Below are 20,657 nucleotides of genomic sequence, written 5' to 3'. Positions count from 1 at the left end.
CAATAACCCAAATCCTCCATAGGATCACATTCCTGTAAGGGATGAGCAAACGCCAACTAGTCTAACAGAATAAAAATTATTATAGCAAAACAACTGAGAAATACATGACAGGATTTGTAAGCTGTTTTTGATATTTCAATGTTTTTTTGTCAAGAATGAATTTCTAGGAAATAGCTAATACTTTGAAAGAACTTACCTCAAATGTTTTTGAAAAAGACTGTGGAGTTTGCTTATTCCTGAGTCAAATACATCAAGAAAAAAGGAAAGTTCTATTGAGAATGAGTCTGACGCAACAAGCTACAAACTAACAAAACATTACCTTTCTTCTTCAGCAGCTCCACTGGTTCTTGTGCTTGAAAAAGCTTGATTTTTTTTCACTGACTTGATGACAAAGTATGTAGTGAGATTCTTTTGTTTTAATTTGTTTTCTATCCATTTTCCTAGCATTATTTAATGACAAAGATGTGCCTACTGGTAGAATACTAAGTACTTTGTGTTAGTTTTAGTGATTATCTGTTACTTCATTTTATGGTTATCAATTGATTTTTTTCCTCATTCTTTTTCTTAAAGTAATTTTAGAGGACTATTCTCTTTTGAGGACTTTAATGTTGTCTTCTCACAAACTTAATAAAAATGATTTAGGGGAATTTTTGAGCTGTTAGGTGTACCTATTAGCCACCCAGAAATTCTGTGCTTACCTGGTCCCTCAAAGGGCAAGAGTTTTGATGGAATAGGATCCTTAGCACTCAGTGGAATCAAGTAGAGATCCTTGATGTGCCTGTTGTTATTAGCTACAACTCCAAAACGGCCACGGCTGCTAAAATAGGAGTAGAGAGAAATATAGGCAACTTCTTCTTCTTCTGTTGCAGGATGAAAACGAATCAAGCACAGCTCCTGTAATGTAAAAAATACAAAGGAAAAAATATTGACCTAGTGCTACTCTAGAAAAATTGAAAAGGAATGTATAGTTCAGTTATTTTTTACATGAAAAAATAAAGGTGCTCTATAACATGGAATCACCAATTCCCAGATTTTGGCCTATAAAATTATGTAGTTCTAAATTTCATCAAGTAGGAATACTAAAATTACCTGAGAGTAAAGTCTCAGAGTTCTAACTACTGATTGCTTCCTCTCCATCAATGGAGGGGGAGAAACAAACACCGTACATATTGCTAACACAGTAGAGCTGATAATGACTTCACCATGCCCCACAAAACAGCTAATCCATTTAACATATAAAAATTACCACTTTTCTTTAGAAGGCTATTTTTAAAACGACTGACTTAGAACAAAATCATGAAAGTCTTCGGGAGGTCTCAAAACATGAACCAAAGTAGAAGTAAAAAAATGGGAAATGTGTTTAACAAATACTTTTGCTTCTGCTGCACAGAACAGATTTCAAGTGAATACCTTTGATACAGAAGATTTGAGTTTGCCAACATAATCCCAAACAGTCTTGGGTGAGATTCTTCCACCAATGTGAATTGTATCTGGCAGGTCCTAAAGAATTATGAAAAATGAAGTGAAGTTAAAACAGAAGTACAAAAAAACTACTCAATACTTTACATATAACTATTACTATTTGGCATTAAGGCAAAGTGAAGACTGACTTAAAATTTTGTTCCATGCAAGGGATATAAACATTAATACCTTTTCAAAGAGTAGTAAAATGAAGAACTTGCCACTAAGTACACAGTACCTAAGTAATGGCATACAGCAGGTAGGTAAATATGTACTGAATTAACTAGATGGGAGTAAAATATGATTTCATCATTAATGAAGATGGACAGTTCTAGTGACCTAATCCTTAATCTGTGAAATTATTTTGGTCTGATTTGAGATGCATATTTTAGGTACCTTACTCAAATACCCTGATGTGATGTGGATGTGACCCTGAGATCTCAAAGGAATGCCAAGAGAATGCTGGCGGGTTCTACCACACCAGTAAGGAAAATATTGCCATAAAGAGAAGACGATTGGGAACACAGCAACTAAAATAATTTCTTTTAGATTACAGAGAGGTTATGATCTGTAATGGTGATGGGAATATCCACACCAATAAAATCATGGTTGTTTAGAAGTACTGAAGAATTTAGGCTTTATTTTATTCAGCTAAGAGTGATATTTGGTTTTTTTATACTATCAATATAAACAAGTTTTCATAAATAATAAATAAGTATACAGTCTGTTCTAACCTCACTGAGATAATCAAAACACCCAGACACCGGATATGCCTTAGTGACAAACTTCGCTACACTTTGCATGTTGATAAATCCTTTCCAAATGGTGTTGAGACGAGACAGAAAGAGGGAAGTATCTCCTTCTTGAGGGGATCGCGACTCTGGAATACTGCAAAACAAAAACCACAAACAGAAAAAAACCCACCACCTCAATTTAATTATTTTCTTTTGCCCTTTAAAAAAAATTAAAATTACTTATTTGATTGGAAAGATAATACCTAACTTACATGTTGCAATCTAATGGCATGAATACACTTTAGCCTTATTATATTATATATATTTTTGTTGGGGTCAGCTAGATGGTGCAGTGAATAAAACACCGGACCTAGATTCAGGAGGACCTGAGTTCAAATCTGAACTCAGACACTTGATACCAGCTGTATGACCCTGGGCAAGTCACTTAACCCTCATTGCTCCACCAAAAAAAGAGAGAGAGAGAGAGAGAGAGAGAGAGCGCGAGTGCAAGCGCAGGCAAAAATAAATAAACTTTTGTTTTTCAGTTCCAATTTCTATTAAAATTGCATTAAATTTTGTTTGTTTGGTTTTTTTGGTGAGGCAGTTGGGGTTAAGTGACTTGCCCAGGGTCACACAGCTAGTAAGTGTTAAATGTCTGAGGCCGGATTTGAACTCAGGTACTCCTGAATCCAGGGCCAGTGCTCTATCCACTGTGCCATCTAGCTGCCCCAAAATTGCATTAAATTTTAAAGTACATATAGAATCAGAGAATCTGAGTTTGAAAGCACATGAAAGGTTTTCTAGCTCAACTTTTTATACAATCTAGGAATCTTGTCTATGATAAATTTGACAAGCAGTCATTCAAGTCTGATCAAATACTCTCATTGAAAGGAAACTATATCAGATTACTTGCCATCTTGGGGAGGGGGGGAAGGAGGGAGAAAAATTTGAAACTAGAAATCTTATAAAAACAAATGTTGAAATATATCTCTAAATGTAGCTAGAAAATAACAAAATACTTTTATAATTAAAAAAAAAAAAAGGAAACCCATTAACATTCAAGGCAAGCCATTTCATTTTGTAATTGCTATTTTTCAAAAACATTTTCTTTTATTGAATTGAAATGTACCTCCTATAACTTCCACCAACCTTTGTTCCTAATTCTGCCCTCTATAGCTAAACAAAAATCAATCTAATTCTTCCATACAATAGTGCTTCAAATATTTTAAAACGATTAGAAAATAAGGGCAACCTTTTTATTGGGGGGGGGGGGGGCGGGGAGAGACTAGATCTCTTTCAGTGGAGCAGGCTGGATATAAGGTGGCCACTTATGAGGCAGACCACACTGCTTAGGACAGGAGCTTTCACCAGCTCCGAGTCAGCCCCATGCCAGTTCACAAAATGGCTCCTTCTCCTGGGGGCTAATCATATTGGAACTGAATTTAGTGTGGATACAAAATTGGCTTTAGCTTAATTCAAACCATCAAAAAGCCCCAGCCTTCCAACAGCTTCAACCAAACCTAGAAGTAGGGATTATAGGTGTAAACTTCCACATCTATCTTTGAAGACCACCCTGATTACCTCTGAAGGTCATCCAGTTTTTGGATGTTCCAGTTTGTTAACATCCCTTTAAAAACTATAGTTCTCAGGGGCGGCTAGGTGGCACAGTGGATATAGCAAGGGCCCTGGATTCAGGAGGACCTGAGTTCAAATCCAGCCTCAGACACTTGACATTTACTAGCTGTGTGACCCTGGGCAAGTCACTTAACTCTAATTGCCCCGCCAAAAAATAAAAAAACAAAAAACAAAACTATAGTTCAACTGTTATCTAACCAAATCTTTACATTCTACTTAGATTTAAAAAAAATTCAAACTACACAATCATTAGAACTTTACACTAAAAAATTTCTAGTTTTTCATTTAATCTACTAAGCCAATCTTAAAACCTACATATAAAGTATATATTTATAAAGCAAATATTTAAGAATATTAATAACAAGATTATATTTAAAGTACATACTTAATATTTGGAGATGGAGGAACTGGTAAGTATCTTGGGTCTGGCAAAGATGATGGCTTGGCCAATATAGATTTTGGTACTGCCGTTGGTGTCAAAACAGGTTTTAGCATTTCTTGTTTTGTTTCTCCAGTCAAAAGTTTGTCAGTCAGAGGGCCAGAGCTAGGACGTGTGGCTGAGGTATTGACAGCAGTTGAACTGCTTAGGGCTGTTCTGGGATCCCTACCAGATACTGTTACAGTAGTGACAACCCCAGCAGAGCAGGAGATTGGGTATAATGAACTTTCTTCCACTGAAGATGGTTCTGCATTACCATGCCCCAGGGGTACAGGAAAATAATTTCTTTCCAAATTCATTTGAGAAATACTTTCGACTTCTGGTTCAGAAGCACTTTCAGCTATGGCTTCAGATATCAATTCATCAGCAGGATTAGAAATAGGCCCAGAACCAGAGCTGTCAAATTTTGATTTTGATTCCACCTTCTTAACAGAAGCTGACAACTTTGGTTTCTTTGGGGCTGGTTCATCTTCAGATGATGGCACCTGACCTGAAAAATTAAAGAAAAGACTTTAATTTTTGATACCTACCAAAATGCTGACCAAATGAAATTTTTATCTCTAATAAAAACATTGCTTTTGAAAGTGAAAAAGTAATTCCAAACCATCAAAATTTTATTATGTTTGAGCCAATCACTAAATTTTATTTACCTGTACAAATTTTGCAGTTCAAATCAAAAAGATGAGCCCGATGTTGACTTGTTGTATCTTTCAACATACTGCTAAAAACATCAAGGAGAGGAGCACTACTTTTTTCAGGCACAGCTCGTGCCAATTCTTGTTCCTAAAAAAAAAACCCAAAACAATAAAAACACATGTTTAAATATGAAAATTTAGAACTTTATCTGATAGGAGGCAGCTAGGTGGTACAGCGGATAACATTCTGGACCTGGAGTCAGGAAGACCATCACAATTCTTAGATGAGTGATACTTGAAAAGTCATTTAATTTGTCCGCCTTAGATTCTTCATCTATAAAACAGAAATAGTAACACCTATTTCCTAGGGTTGTTATAAGGATCAAATGAGGTATTTATAAAGTGCTTTGTAAAATTTAAAGTGTGGGGCAGCAGATAGAGCACTGGCCCTGGAATCAGGAGTACCCGAGTTCAAATCCCGCCTGAGACACTTAACACTAGCTGTGTGACCCTGGGCAAGTCATTTAACCCCAATTGCCTCACTAAAAAAAAAAAAATTTAAAGTGCTATAAATACTGTTGCTGTTGTTATTGTTATTATTATGATATCACTATACAGAAGGAATCCTGCCTTAATACTTCTGATATAACTTATACTGACTCCACTGAGTTGGTCAAAGGCTATGCCAGCAGTTTAAATAAAACCTACAGCAAGCCAGAAAGGTTTCATGTATAGGCCAAATGATAAGATGCTGTGTCTGTTATTGGAGGAAAAGATTAGCCAAGTTCAGACAAGATAATCTGTGGGACATTAGGTGATGAATGCTTTCAGCAAGAGCAATCCATGAATGTTGTCTTTTTATGTATAAAGGGGTTTTCAACTGACCACATTAGTGAAATTATGAATTCTTTAAATATAAAACAAAGACCACTTGGTACACTTACATCTGAGTCTGACACTGGTGGAGAATCTTCCATATCTGGTATGGTTTCCTGTTTCATGACAGACTTCTTGCTTTCACTGTGTAGTTTATTTCTGGATTCTATCATCTAAAAGGATAATGTTACATAAAAACAATATTGTTCACAAAGCACTTTTAATTATATTATTTAATTCTTGCAATAAACTGAAAGGCAGGGAGTGTATCATGACCATAACCTTCTCCCCCTTAAATGAAGAAACAATCTTAAACTATATGACTTGCTAAAAAAATTACATAACAAGTAATTAATTAAGTAGCTGAGGCAATATTCAAATCTGGGTATTTAACTTCTAGTTCAGTAAACTTCCTATTACTATACCAAAAAGTTTTCACTGGTTACAGGATAAAATAATATTTTAAGTATATTACATTGCACTCTCACACAAAATAGTTAAATATCTCATGTTAATTTTTAAATTGTAAATTCATACTTACAGATTTTGTTGGCTTCTCTTTCCACATTGATAATTCTTTAGAGACAAGTTCCTCAGGTTTCATTCTCACAAGTTTTGCCAGAGAGATTTCTTCACGAAGAACCCGATGAAAAAGTCCCTATAAAGAAATGCCTTATATTAACCAAATGTTTGAGGTAGTATGTTCAAAGTACTGTGCAAACGATACTAAGATGGACAGAATATAATTTCTGCTCTCAAAAAGCTCTAGCAGGAGAAGTAAACAAATGATGCTTAAAGTAACATATCCTAAGCTGGACAAAATAAGAGATTCTTTCAGGTTGGGGTGATCAAAGAAAGTTTCATCTTAGATAGAACATATTAATACTTGCATTAAGTAGAGACAGTATATTGATTGCTCAATAGTGAAAACAGGGGAGAATAACACCAAAATGGAAAGGTGTAACATGTATGTTTGGGTCCGGGTTGACTGGGATATAAGGTTCAGTAGTAGGAATTAAAGCCAGAAGGATAAGTTGGGGTCAAGGCAAAGAAGGCTTTGAATGGCAGATGAAGGGGTTGCTTTACTGAACAGACAATGAAGCTACAAAATATTTCTGAGCACCACAATGCTCTAATTATGGAGGTCCTTAAGAAAGACAGATCTGACAACTATTAAAGGATGATTTAGACAGAAGAAAACTAATGTCAGAAAAAGACATTGTATCGTGATATCCACTGCATGATATAGTAAAAGGCCTGAACTAGAATAGCAATGGGAATGAAAAGGTGTTGAAATAAAATCCTTTTGTGGATTATTTTATGGAAATCCAACTAGTTTGTAAACTTCTGAACTGGAGGTACATTGATAAACTACCTTTTTTTTTTTGGTGAGGCAATTGGGGTTAACTAACTTGCTCAGGGTCACACAGCTAGTAAGTGTCAAATGTCTGAGGCTGAGTTTGAACTCAAGTCCTCCTGAATCCAGGGCCAGTGCTTTATCCACTGCGCCACCTAGCTGCCCTGATATACTACTTTTGTGTAATATAACACCTACCACTAAGTTATACTTACTGCAGATATTTTTTTGGGGTGGGGGTGAGTGTAGGGCAGGGCAATGAGGGTTAAGTGACTTGCCCAGGGTTACACAGCTAGTGTCAAGTATCTGAGGCAGGATTTGAACTCAGGTCCTCCTGAATTCAGGGCCAGTGCTTTAACCACTGTGCCACCTAGATATTTTATAAATATTAGCTTTCCTGTTAATTATTTTACTTTTCTGACTAGTCCTTCTTGGCTTCTTTCAACAGTTTATCTAATTTCCTTTTACCTCCAAGTATGGTTGTTCATGCAAAAGCTGTCATTGGCCCTCTTCTCTATATACGATTTTCAATGTTTCATTTACTCCCACATTTCTATATAACATTCAGAAATATACATTATATACCCCTAATTTCTCACTTCCATTTTGCAACTGTTAAACACCTACACTTGGATTTGAAAGTCATACTGTACTCAGACTTTCATCTCCACCAAAACCCAACTCTGACTTTCCTACCAATTTTTCTATCTCACACTAGATATTACGTACATAAGTTAAAAAATTCAGACTTTGTGTCTCATTCCTCTTCCCTTTCTTCTAGTCAGCTGTCAAATCCTATTATTCCTACAACCTGCTATGTCTATCCATCTTCTCTCCAATCTCTATCATCAACTACTTAAAACTTTCACTGCCCCCCACCTCTTTGTCTAGGTTATTGTAATAGCCTGTTTTTGTTTTTGTTTTTGTTTTTTTGCGGGGCAATGGGGGTTAAGTGATTTGCCCAGGGTCACACAGCTAATAAGTGTCATGTGTCTGAGGCCAGATTTTGAACTCAGGTACTCCTGAATCCAGGGCTGGTGCTTTATCCACTGCGCCACGTAGCCGCCCTGTAATAGCCTGTTTTGACGGTTTCCTATCTCTCTTCTTGCCAAGTCATCTTTCACACAGCTGTCAAATTAATCTTAATCAATCAACCATGTTACTCTCATTAAAAATCTTTCAATGGTTGCCTATTCCCTATGGCTTAAAATATCAACTAATTAGCTTGGCATTTAAGACTCTCCACAATCTGTTTCCAAGGAGCCTTTTTAACCTAATTTCACACATCATTTCATGTAATCCACGATCCACTATTCCCTCCACCTTACCATACATACCCCCCCCCTTTTTTTTTGAGGCAATTAGGGTTAAGTGACTTGCCCAGGGTCACATAGCTAGCAAGTGTTAAGTGTCTGAGGCCAGATTTGAACTCAGGTACTCCTGACTCCAGGGCCGGTGCTCTATCCACTGCACCACCTAGCTGCCCCTCATACATACCCTTTTAACTCTATGCATTTCTGGACTCAAGGTTGTATATGTCTGGAATTCAGTATTTCTACATCTATGCTTGCTGAAATTCTTTTCTTTTTGGAGGTCCAACTTAATTGCCATGGTATCTCTGAAATATTTCCTTATATCACCCAATGAAAGCTACGTCTCCTTTGACCTCATCACATTCTACCTTGCACCCTAGTTATTTATGTAGAGTTACTTTGTAAACTCCTTGAAAGCAGAAATAGCCTGATTTTTTCTTTTTTATTATTCCTAGCACCTATAAAGCACTTGATGCTTTTTATTTCAAGGTTATGGGAATTTTCCTACTACTTCTTAAGCAAAAATGTCATAAAAAATATTATTTTTGATGTAGTGTTATCCCAATAACTAGGGATAACACTAGGCAACTAGTGGGGCAATAAGGTAGACATGGTAGATAAAGCATCTGTTGTGGAGTCAGGAAGACTCAACTTCCTGACTTCAAATCAGGCCTCAGATATAATGGCTGTGAGACCCTGGGCAAGTCACTTCACCCTTTGCGTCAGTTTTCTCATCTGTAAAATGAGCTGGAGAAGAAAATGGCAAATCACTTCAAAATCTCTGCAAAGAAAACCAAAGAGTCGGGCACAACTAAAAAATGGCTGAACATATCCCAATAGTCAAGGAGCACACAAACCTGATTTTTTGGATCCTTGAGATTAAACATGATGCTGCGATATTTACTCTTGTACCGATTATCTGTAACTTGAAATAAGTTGAACATCTCTTTTTCAATATGCAGAGCAATTTTTCCTACTTCGTTTTCTGTCATGATTAAGTCATCACTATCATTGACTCTGTGATGGAATAATCAAAAGATAGACTACATAAAACACTGAGTTTAGCATTCATTTATACTTGGAATTGCCAAAGATAAAGTGCCAAATAATTTTTATCTTAATATTAGGTTTATTTAGCTTCGTGGCAAGAAGCTATCAGCAAACTAAAGTATGCATAATACACAAAATTGGTTGTAGTTTAGAGCTGGAAAAATATTTCTCCAATACCTTATTAGGTAATAGTATAATTCAGTACATGTATACTGTTGAAGTTATGTACCCCCAAAAAAGCAAAATAGCCCACCTTTTCCACAAAATTTCCTTTAAAGATCGTCTTATATTTTGTCGAATTTGAGAATTAGGTTGTGACTGGGAGGGACTAGCTCCTGATTTTCCTGGAGTTGATGAAGAAGCAGGACTAGCAGAAGGTGCTACTGGTTTTTTAGGTCCTCCAGCTAACGTGGAAGAAACATTTAATTTTTTAGAAGCTGATGCTGCAGAAGTCTGTCCTGACTGCTTGGTATTGGAAACACTGCCTGATGGATTGCCAGACAACCATGACTTCTTGGGGATGACACCTTTGAAGCCTCCAGGTGAATTTTTAATGGTTTGTTTAGTAACTGAAGAATTAATAAAAGAAGGGGACTTCTTTGGGACTATGTTTCTAGGCAAAGAAGAGGTTTGTTTCCCAGTAACAGAAGCTGAAGTTGAAGGAATGACTTTTTTTGTCACAGGAAGGGGTGTGGCCATTTTATCTTCCACCCTTTTCTCTTCTTTCATGGCTACAAAAAAAAAATAACAAACAAGTTAAGTAGCAACATACCAAAAAATTGAACACTACTTAAAAAAACGTTATGCTTTCTCTATGGTAATGGAGAAAAATTACAATTTATATTTTAAGAAATTCTTTACTAAATATTTGTTTACTGTTCCTTAAGAATCCTGGAAATGTGAAGAAAAAGTTTTCAAAATAAACATTTTTCATTAGTTTTGCTACAGAAATTATAAAAAAATTCACTTCTGAGTATAAAATATGAACACAAATACATTTCATTAAGTACATTACCTCTAATGATTTCAAATTATTACTGTATAAAGATACTTACTTAAAATAAGTATATTGAACCAACACATTATTTTTTGCAGTAACTTTCGATTTTCTCACAGGTTGTGGAAAATTGTCATACCATTTAAAAACTATGGTAGCATGAAACTATGCATTGTTTCTATTTTGTCATGAATATTTGTACAGTACTTTAAAACCAACAATGAGAAGAAGTATAATTAAATAGCTGTAATAATCATGAACATAACTATTTTCTCTTTGGGGGTGTCGGAAATACTAGGTTTTCTATTTTATTCTGAGGCTAGCATGTTATTCATCTCATATGGATGAGACAGAAAAGCATAACCTTCATAAGAATCCCCAGGGAATTCTAAACTTAAAAACTTTACATCAGAATGTACATCCTAATTTATTTAACAGATATGGATTTAAGAAAATCAAGAGCTTCTTTTGAAAGGCCTTTTAAATACAAATTCCTAATTCTGAATTGTAAGTAGTTTATTCAGAAAAGGTTAATGGGACAGGTAAAAATACTTTCTGAAAAATTATTACAATTCCACTTTTACTTTTCACGTTATGATTTATCATAGAATTTAGAATGCTAACTTAAAATTAAAGTGTACAATAAACCACATATGGAAATTATGTATTGCATAAGGAATATCTTTTTTCTTTTTTAGTGAGGCAATTGGGGTTAAGTGACTTGCCCAGGGTCACACAGCTAGTAAGTATTAAGTGTCTGTGGCTGGATTTGAACTCAGGTACTCCTGACTCCAGGGCCAGTGTTCTATCCACTGTGCCACCTAGCTGCCCCAGGAATGTCTTTTTGAAAGTCAGTGTCAGAATAAAATACCCAGGACTAAGCTGTTAGTTACATATTGGGGAAAATAATTTATAATGTCTTCCTGTAGTAGATCAAAATTCGTATGTAGTACTTTGAACATCTTATAAGACATCTTCCTCACAATTCCAATTACCATGATATTGCAAGTAATGTTATCCTTATTTTATTGAGAAATCTGAGGCACAGGTTAAATGAATTCTCCACTGCCTGCCATATGATGCATACAAAATACCATATAGTACAGTACCTTTAAGTGCAAATGAAACTAAAGGGGGGAGGGATGAAAGATAATTGTGCTAGAAACTAGCACTTTAAATGAAATGGGCTATATATCCATACTTTTGGTTTTGTGAAGACATTTAATGAGCAAGTTGGCAGAAGGAAAATAATGGAAAAGGATATTCAACTTCAGATTAAATATAGCACCAGGGTAGAATGAGAGCTTGCTTAGACCTGGGAAGATGGGCTAATAAGAACTAATTCACAGTTGCAAAGAACATTAGCTTTCAGCTAGCATAACCTCAATTTTTATAGATGAGGAAACTGAAGCCCAGAGCTTAAGTAATAGGTGAAATTTGCAAACCCATTCTATCAGGAATCTGGTAGTGAACGGTGACTTTTCAGTTGGTATTGGTTTCAGAGAAGAAGCTGGGTAGGATAGGAATTCTCTGGTATTTGCCATTTTATCCAGAGAGAAATGTCCAATTTCAAGTCAGGCTGGATATCAAATACATAGAAATAGATGTAGTAATGTGGATTTTTAAAAAGCACTTAGGATGTTCCAGTCACATACCATACCTAACCAACCTAGCATTTATGTATATATTTATGTATAGATGGAGTATTTCACAGGAATAGGGAACTCTTGGTGAGGAAGTATCCTTCTGTCAATATGGATCAGCATCTATTCTGCAACTTTAGAGTCTGAATAGAAAGTTGCTTGGAGGATTGAGTAACTTGCTGAAGGTCAAGGACTCAGAGGTAGGACTTAACCCCAATTCTTCCTGATGATGCAGCTTTTTACAATATCATGCTCACTTGCTTCCTACTTTAACAGCCTGTAAGAGTATGAGGGGAGGGTAACCAAAGCACAGTGATGGTTCTTTCTAATTTGAGAAATTTCATTTCATTTTCCAGTTATTCCAAGATTTCAACATATAAGAATCAGAGAGTATCCTAAATAGCATGGTGCAGCCTGTATATTTCTAAAGCTACTATAACATCTAGCTAAAGACTGGAAACCATACCAAAAAAGTGCCAGGAAGTCTATTTTCCAACACCATCTATTCAGTTTTAAAAAGGCCCTTCTGGGGCAGCTAAGTGGAGCAGTGGATAGAGCACTGGCCCTGGATTCAGGAGGACCTGAGTTCAAACCAAGCCTTAGACACTTTACACTTACTAGCTGTGTGACCCTGGGCAAGTCCCTAAACCCCAAATGCCTCACCAAAAAAAAAAAAAAAAAAAAAAAAGGCCCTTCTTCCTATGCTTAATCATTCACTTAGCTTATTATTTCTAGTAATCTTTACGGTACTTAGTTTTAGGGCAATGTTTTATTCACAATGCCCTGCACATAGCAAGCACTGGATAAATTCCAATGAACATGTCCACTTCATGCAGAACATTGTGCTCATTTGTCTTATGTCTAAAAATTCAGATAAGACAAACAGTACAAATGAAAGTGCTACTGATGGGGGTGGAGAAAGGATGGCAGGAAGGGTAGTAAGGTTTAACAAAAGAAGTGATACTTTGAAAAAGTAGGTATTAAAAATATGAGATCCGTCCCCCCCCCCAAAATATATATATATGAGAGGTAAAAACAGATTGGGGAAGAAGATAATTTCTATTGTCAAGGAGGGAACTGGGGAAAGCTATCAAATTTTTACTAAATTCATAATTGTCTATAAATGTACAGAATAACATGTAACAATATCATTTTAAAATCGTTGGGGTAGCAGATCCTCATGTCTATAAACGTGTTTAAATGTGAAGGTACAAGCGCCTCACACCCAATCTCTAAAATTTTTAGTTGCTATCTTTGGGCTAAGTTTAGTAGCTGATGGTGGAGGTATTCATTAATAGCAACAATTTTAATTTCCAATTTTGACTTGATATCTTCAAGATTTTTTATTCTTTAACATAGTATTAGGGGCAGCTAGATGGCACAGTGGATAGAGCACCGGCCCTGGAGTCAGGAGTACCTGGGTTCAAATCCGGCCTCAGACACTTAACACTTACTAGCTGTGTGACCCTGGGCAAGTCATTTAACCCCAATTGCCTCACTAAAAACAAAAACAAAAACAAAATAGTATTAAAGTACTTCATGTACTGAAAGTGCATCTTTTAAAAAATCAGAAGCGCTATGTTTTAACATCTTAACCTGCATCTAAATATCTTCCAAACTCATTTCAACTGATCACTCCTTTCTGGATTTTATATCAATCAATTTTAGCAATGTCACTCTGAAATACTGATTTTACTTTTTCATGGATGACTTTTTTTAAAAAATCAAGCATAAAATTATCACCCTTCATCCCACCCACCAAAAATAAAAGGGAGGCACCTGGTTGAAAACTAATTACCTATCTACCTTTCTCAAACTCAAAAGTGCCAAATTACACTTTAAGTTTACTTAGAAACTCTAATTCAGTTTTTGCTAAATGGGGGAAGACTGCCTTGTAAATGTGGTACTGTAGTACTTATGTTAAGTAAAATAACAAAACCTTATAGGTACCCTTTTGTTGGGTTTAAAATTTTAAAGATGTTAATAAGTAAATGGTCATATAGATAGAATGGAAGATTAGGTGGAAAGAAAATGTCCATGGATGAGTTATTTTTATAAAAGTATTCTTATAATATTCAAATAGCCACAAAACAATACTTTTGATTGGCTTCTATTATGAAAGAACGAATAAGTCTGCCATGATTCAGATGTATTAACTAAACTGGAATCTGAAAATATGAAATAATTTCACGAATAATTTAAAGCACATTCTTTAAGAAAAAAAAATAAAATCACCAACATGATCTCAATTATATTGTTGACTTATTTCAATCAGTAATGTGATAAAAATTTTGTGGGCTTGTAATTTCTGGATACCACTTTGCAAAGCTGCCATAAATACAATGCATGGGGCTTAAACTATTATTTACATGGTTAGAAAACAGACTAGTTTAATTTTAAATTCTTCAAACAGCAATATTTCAGTTTAGAAAAAAGTTCTGATCTCCTTAGAAAAAGTATTGAAAGTCCTCCACAATGTATAAAGTTTTCTAAAACCCTAAAAGTAACTCTTCCTTAAATATATGTAATAAATCTTTATTCCAATGGTTTTAATTTTTGGAGGCAAGATGGCAAAATTTGGGGGCAGAAAGTAAAGAATAGCAGGAGTCTACAAATCTGGGCACTAGCCTGTCTGCTATTAACTAGCTGCATTGACCGCTTCACTTTCTTGATCTTAGTTTCCTCATCTAGAAATGGAGGAGGCTGGAATAAAGAAGGGATCTTGCAAGCTTTAACATTCTACATCACATAGTAAGGGCTTTAAAAATATGCTTGTTGACTGATGTTAAAATCAGTTTATTTTCCTTTAATATGGGAAAATTCCATTTGAATAAAACTACAAATAGCATTTACATAAGTGCTTTAAATTTTGCCAAGAACTTAAAAAAAAAAACCTATTTTGTTTTCACAACAAACCCTGGGAGTAAGTGCTATCATTAACCTCATTTTACAGGCACAAAAAAATCTTTTATGTTTTCAAGTGACATGGCACATTAGCTGTAACAGACCATTATATAGAACACAAAAATTTGCAAAGTATTTACTCATTTGAGCCTCACAATGAAGGGGAAATAGGCCAACTATTCAGACCTTTTACCGCCAATTTAACTCCCTAGAAAGCATGAGGAAAATGAAACAAACTTAGGGAATTAAGTTTGGTAGTAGTATATATAAGTAAGCCCTAAAGATTATTTAGGTTTTTCTGTCACAACCCTATATCACTGAAAAATTAGTATTGCTTGCACACATTTTAATGCTGAATGAAGATCTGCATTAAGGATTTTAGCTCTTTTTGAAACATGTTGTTTACTATTTAGTTATTAAAGTAAAAATGTGTATTTAGATTTTTCTTATTCTGCAGCAGAATTAAGTAAAGTTTAAGTTAGCTGCTGTAGAATACTTCTGGCACTGTGCCAAACTTTAGTCAACATTCACTTAAATGGTTATGAAGAGTTCAGAGGCAGACAAAACCCAAGTTAAAAAATTACTCAACAGATAACCTTGTAAAAAGCTTTCAAGTTTATCTAATATTAAATAATTTCTATCCCAAGCAATTTTAACAGGCATAAACAGAAAATTAAGTATTAAATTGCTCTCTCCCCCAACCCAATCAATATCTCTTTCATGGGGGTTAGAAAATTCAGGATCTAGGCAATATTTATTCAGGTGTCCCCACTTGTTCATCAATCATCTATTAATGTTGACATAAGGTAGCAATGGATCACAACATGAATTGCAAAATCTTTTGCCTTTATTTGTATACCATAAAAGCTACAGGGATCAAGGTTCGAATATGAATTGAAAATCTAAGGGAAATGTGATCATTCTATTAACAGTCTCTTGCTCCAACCCTGACTTGAAGGTTTGATTTTGTTGTTGCTGTTTCCATAAGATGGTCTTAATGTCTCCTTTAGTCAGCACTGCTCATTTGTTGCTCACCTGCCTACCTCATAGGACTGAAGAAAGCCCGTAGTAACTAGGAGGGTGGAGGATGCTCAGAATTGGAGAGTTGTCTCAGCTCAAGATGAGATCTCCTTGGGGAGCAGACTCAAGTTTCAATAACAAGGGTTCCCCCTACAATATCAGCTTTTAAGAGACAGAAAAGAAACACCCTCCTCGAATAAGGCAATAGTTTTGTAAAGAAAATAGAACTGACCCTCATCTCAGCTGTTTAATGTAATACCAATTCCCCAACCCATTATCACAGATGCAGATCATTAGGTAGACTTAAGTAGAAAGCTTTCATGAGTTAGAGGCTAAAAAAAACCCCCAAAGTCAAACAACACCTGGTGGCCCACATTCTTGTAACCAGCTTCTCCAGAATTTAGGTGTATTTGGACATGCAGTAAGTACTATATTGGAAAGCTTTCCAGCATGGTAGAAAACCGTTAAGAGTTCATGTTATGCTGGAACTCAGGGTTGTCTCCAAACCACAAGGCACTTTAGTGGAAGTATATACAGTTAACTACTAACAGTTGATAGTTTTTCCTCATAATAAAGCATAATTTTTTTAAAAGGGACACAATACTTCTCATATTAAAAGCACTACAGAATTAAGAAAATTCATGTTAAGAGCATTATAGAATTCAAGTATCGGTGTTTTGTTCAAACACCAGAAGAAATACACAGAAAATATAATTAAAGATAGGAAACTTGGAAAAGAAGAATGGTAAAAGGAGGGTGGGGGAAACCATACTTTAAAAGGGACCTTAGAGATCTAACCTCTTTTGGCAGCCTCATGGGTATGATTTATCCATATTTTAACAGGGAGCATATCAAACTATTTGAACCTAAGGCTCTAACTCCAGTTCTATTTATTGCTACACTTTGATTATCTCAAGACTAGAGTCACAGGATTTTTAGATGTTGTAAAGAAGCCTTGTAATGGTTTAATGAATGGAGGCAGAGTGGGGAGGAGCAAGTACATTTACAATTTTGTTTGTGTTTTTGTGGGGCAATGGGGGTTAAGTGACTTGCCCAGGGTAACACAGCTAGTAAGTGTCAAGTGTCTGAGGCCGCATTTGAACTCAGGTCTTCCTGAATCCAGGGCCAGTGCTTTATCCACCTAGCTGCCCCCCACATTAACAATTTTAATTGAAAATAACCACATTCTAGTAAATTAATTACTAGTACTATGTTCATTTAGGTCTTTAGCATCTTAACTGGTAGTTAAAATGGGAAATGTTAGATTAGAATTATTAGTTCTAATATATTGGTTTTAAATATAAAACCACAGGAATCCTTTAACCTCTCCATTTTAGAAACAAAGAAACAGGCCCAAAGAAGTCTAGTAATTTGCCCATGGTCAAAAAGATAATAGGTAAAGCAAAGGTCTGAACTTGGATGTCCTGCCTGCAAATCTACCAGTGTAGGTAGTGTACATTATTTTATTTTAAAATCACCCATAATTTTTTATTTTTAATGTACTACTTTACATAATTTTTTATCAATTCTGAAGTACACAATTGGCCAAATCTGAAAAATCTCCAGGGCTTTAGATTTCTTTGGTGAAATGCCAAACCAAATGGTCAAGTGGCAAGAGCCCTGGGTAGGGACAGACATTAGTGTGACTTCAGAAATTACCTGTGTGACAAGAAGTCCTATCTCTGAACCTCAGTTTCTTCATCAGCACAATGAGATGATTTCTAAGATCCTTTCAAGCTGAAATATTCTATGACAACTAAGATCCTAAGTTTCAAAATCTTAAAACCTTAAGTGGAAGTAAAATGCTAAAACAAAGTAGAATTATTGATTCAGTTTGTGGAACTCCTAGGGAAGAAGCCCTACCAAAAGCAAAATGGGAGCTACACTGCAACCTTTGGTTTAAAGAAACTAACCTAGTGCACTTAAGTTCAGTATGTCAATTAACCAGTCTTTGTAAAGCCCTTACCCTCTGTGAAATAGACTGTGTTGATGAGTCCTATAGAAAGCATGTGAAAGAAGGCACTTCAATCTAGACTTTTCTAAATTCCAGGGCTATTCTCTTCATTACTCCGCACTGCTTCTCTCAATTTTTCCTTCAAAAACAATTATTTACTACCCATTCTAAGAGTAGATTCAAGGAATGCATGGATAAACTAGCAACTAAATACAAAGTAAAAAAGGCTGTGACATGGGCATTCTTCCCAAGTGGAGGGGAACTAAAAAAATATTTCTCAATTCAATAATTTGTTTTCAATTTCTTTACAATTCTACTATAAAGTACTCTGAAAAAGATAGCCATAAATTAAAGTAGGCTTTACTGAATGAGCACCCGGGGTCAGAAAATCTGGCTATTTAAATCCTACCTCTCTATTACCCTGTTAAACCTTAGGTCACTTAAGCTGCTTTGGGCCTAGGTTGCCTCAATTTGTGAAATAGGGAAAAATAGTATTGTTGTGATGATCAATTAGCAATCATTAAGGGCCAGAAGTAATCAAATGAGATTACTCATGTAAAGCACATTGCCTTTTGTCAATCTTAGTCATTACTTTTACTTGTAAAATGAAAGTTTTAGACTAGATGAATTTCATGCTCCCTTTCAGTTCTAAATCTGTCATTTTATGAACTCTGCTGTCACTGGGACAAATATCCAATTAATAAAGGTGGTTTGAATCTATTTTTACTTCAAACACAAGATGGAAATAAAATCCAATCATTTCATCTTCTGAATAAAAGTCCCAGATTGGTCTCCTTAGTGCGGTGCTTTAGAATTCTAAAGTCAAGGATACAAACTGATTCATATTCTGAGTATTTTCAAGTTTTAGTCAATTTTAGCACCACCAAGTTCAAAACAATGTAATGAGTATTTTAAGAAAATGTAGATAACTGGTGGTTTCAAATTGAGTCACCATCTACAACTGGGGTTTTAAAAAAGACTGCTTCCCCCTATAAGTGATAGTCTAAAGAAGCCTTAATGTTATCTTAAACCTAAATGTCATCTTACATATATTTCTCTTTAAAATAAGCTATAATTTACCTTTTCTTCTTCCTCCTGAATCCCCTTCTGGTTCATTCTTCGTGAAAGCCTCTCAACTTTCCATTTAAGTAAATGAAAGGGGCAAAAAATTCAGGCTCAGAAGTTTGATTCTAGCTTCCATGATTTTAGAAGCTAATTCAGGAATATAACTGTCTTCCTGTTGATACTATTTTTAAAATGTAAGTAGCCCACTTATATGAGAAAATATGAAATACTAGTTACTAGACCTCTGTGAACACTTATCAAAATGTATTCAAAGTATTAATCTTTAAATATTCCTAATGCAAACATCTTTATAAGAGGCATAAGCCATAAAACAGGTATAGACACCCCCTTCCACCCCTGGGGAATTAAAGTCAAGAAAAATGATTTATGAAGAGGTATAAATAGGTCAAATGTTCTGATTTCAACTTGTGTTATAGTTAATGGTGAATTAGTCTTATTTCATCTTTTTCTACAAAGAATGCCAATTTTAATAGTATTTATAAATTATGAAAAGTTACTACCAGAAAATATTTAAATAAGGTCTTAAAGCCTCTAAGAAAAATACAATCTACCAATGGAGAGAAAAATTCAATTATTATTTAGGGGCATGATAAGGACCAACGAAAATCTTATGTCCTAAAAAGTTCCATGCCCAACATTAAAGACCCAATGTATTATGGTCCCACTCCAATTTCCTGACCATTCCTTCGTTCCCCACCAATTTCAGCCAAACCGGTCTGCTCTCACTGTTCTCTCCCTCTTTTAATATACCCTCCCCCTACTTTTTACTTGCTTGATTTTTATCCATCTTTCTAAGACCTGCTCAAATGCAATCTCTTTCCCCTGAACCTACTCCTTCCCTGGTCAACCTTGGCAAACCTGTGACTTTCTAATGCACTCACATATTACTGTGTGCCTCTCATGCATATCTTGCCCTAACCCACTCCATATATATTGTCAACTCTTTGAAATGAGACTGTTCATGAACTTCTCGTCCATTCTACTACCTCAGTACTACACTGAGCACGTCATGTGCAGAGATATCTGTTGAACAGAAAAAAAAAAGGTTGATGCTAGAAGATAACAGAATTAATCTAGTTTAAACTCCCTCAATTTAGAGGTAACTTGAGGGTCCCAGATGTAATTTGCCCAGCTCAAATTTCTAGTGAGCAGTTGGAATTAGAAACCAAGTCTACTTTTTTTTTCACCTATAATACACTGCCCAAACCAATAACCTCCAAAGTCTTTCTAGTCAACCTCCCACTCCATACAAACAGCAAAATTACCTTTATTTCATTGCCAATAACCAACCCCAAAATATACAAAAACCAGACCCCAAATAAACCAATCAGGTTTATTTCTCAAGCTTGTGTTTCCACAAAGAATTTTTAATATATCACTTTCTGATTGTTTATATAAGTTTCATTTTCAGTGAAACCAATTTAAGGAGTGCCCTATCGTCAAAGTTATCTTTTTGTCTGAAGGTTGTCCGTTTAATAGACTTTAACAGTGGAATGAATGTTTTACTTATATAGGCCACTTAACATGTCCTCTCAAATGCAAAAAAGGGAAGG

The 20,657-nt window shown here is 35.3% G+C and overlaps 1 protein-coding gene across 1 annotated transcript in view; it reads right to left on the bottom strand.

Annotated features, from left to right (window-relative positions):
- Window positions 1-20,657, bottom strand: part of DIDO1 (death inducer-obliterator 1) — a 58,867-nt gene that overhangs the window by 13,343 nt on the left and 24,867 nt on the right. Inside the window, 9 exon segments of the mRNA XM_043983911.1 lie at window positions 699-894; window positions 1,411-1,500; window positions 2,196-2,349; window positions 4,216-4,759; window positions 4,920-5,052; window positions 5,849-5,953; window positions 6,322-6,438; window positions 9,308-9,467; window positions 9,754-10,231. Coding sequence (XP_043839846.1) covers window positions 699-894; window positions 1,411-1,500; window positions 2,196-2,349; window positions 4,216-4,759; window positions 4,920-5,052; window positions 5,849-5,953; window positions 6,322-6,438; window positions 9,308-9,467; window positions 9,754-10,231 — 1,977 coding nt within the window.

The sequence above is a fragment of the Dromiciops gliroides genome, chromosome 2 (genome assembly GCF_019393635.1).
Source record: "Dromiciops gliroides isolate mDroGli1 chromosome 2, mDroGli1.pri, whole genome shotgun sequence".
NCBI classification, from domain to species: Eukaryota; Metazoa; Chordata; class Mammalia; order Microbiotheria; family Microbiotheriidae; genus Dromiciops; species Dromiciops gliroides.
The sequence above is the reverse complement of the archived record's forward strand: the minus strand, read 5'-3'. Positions and strand labels throughout refer to the sequence as shown.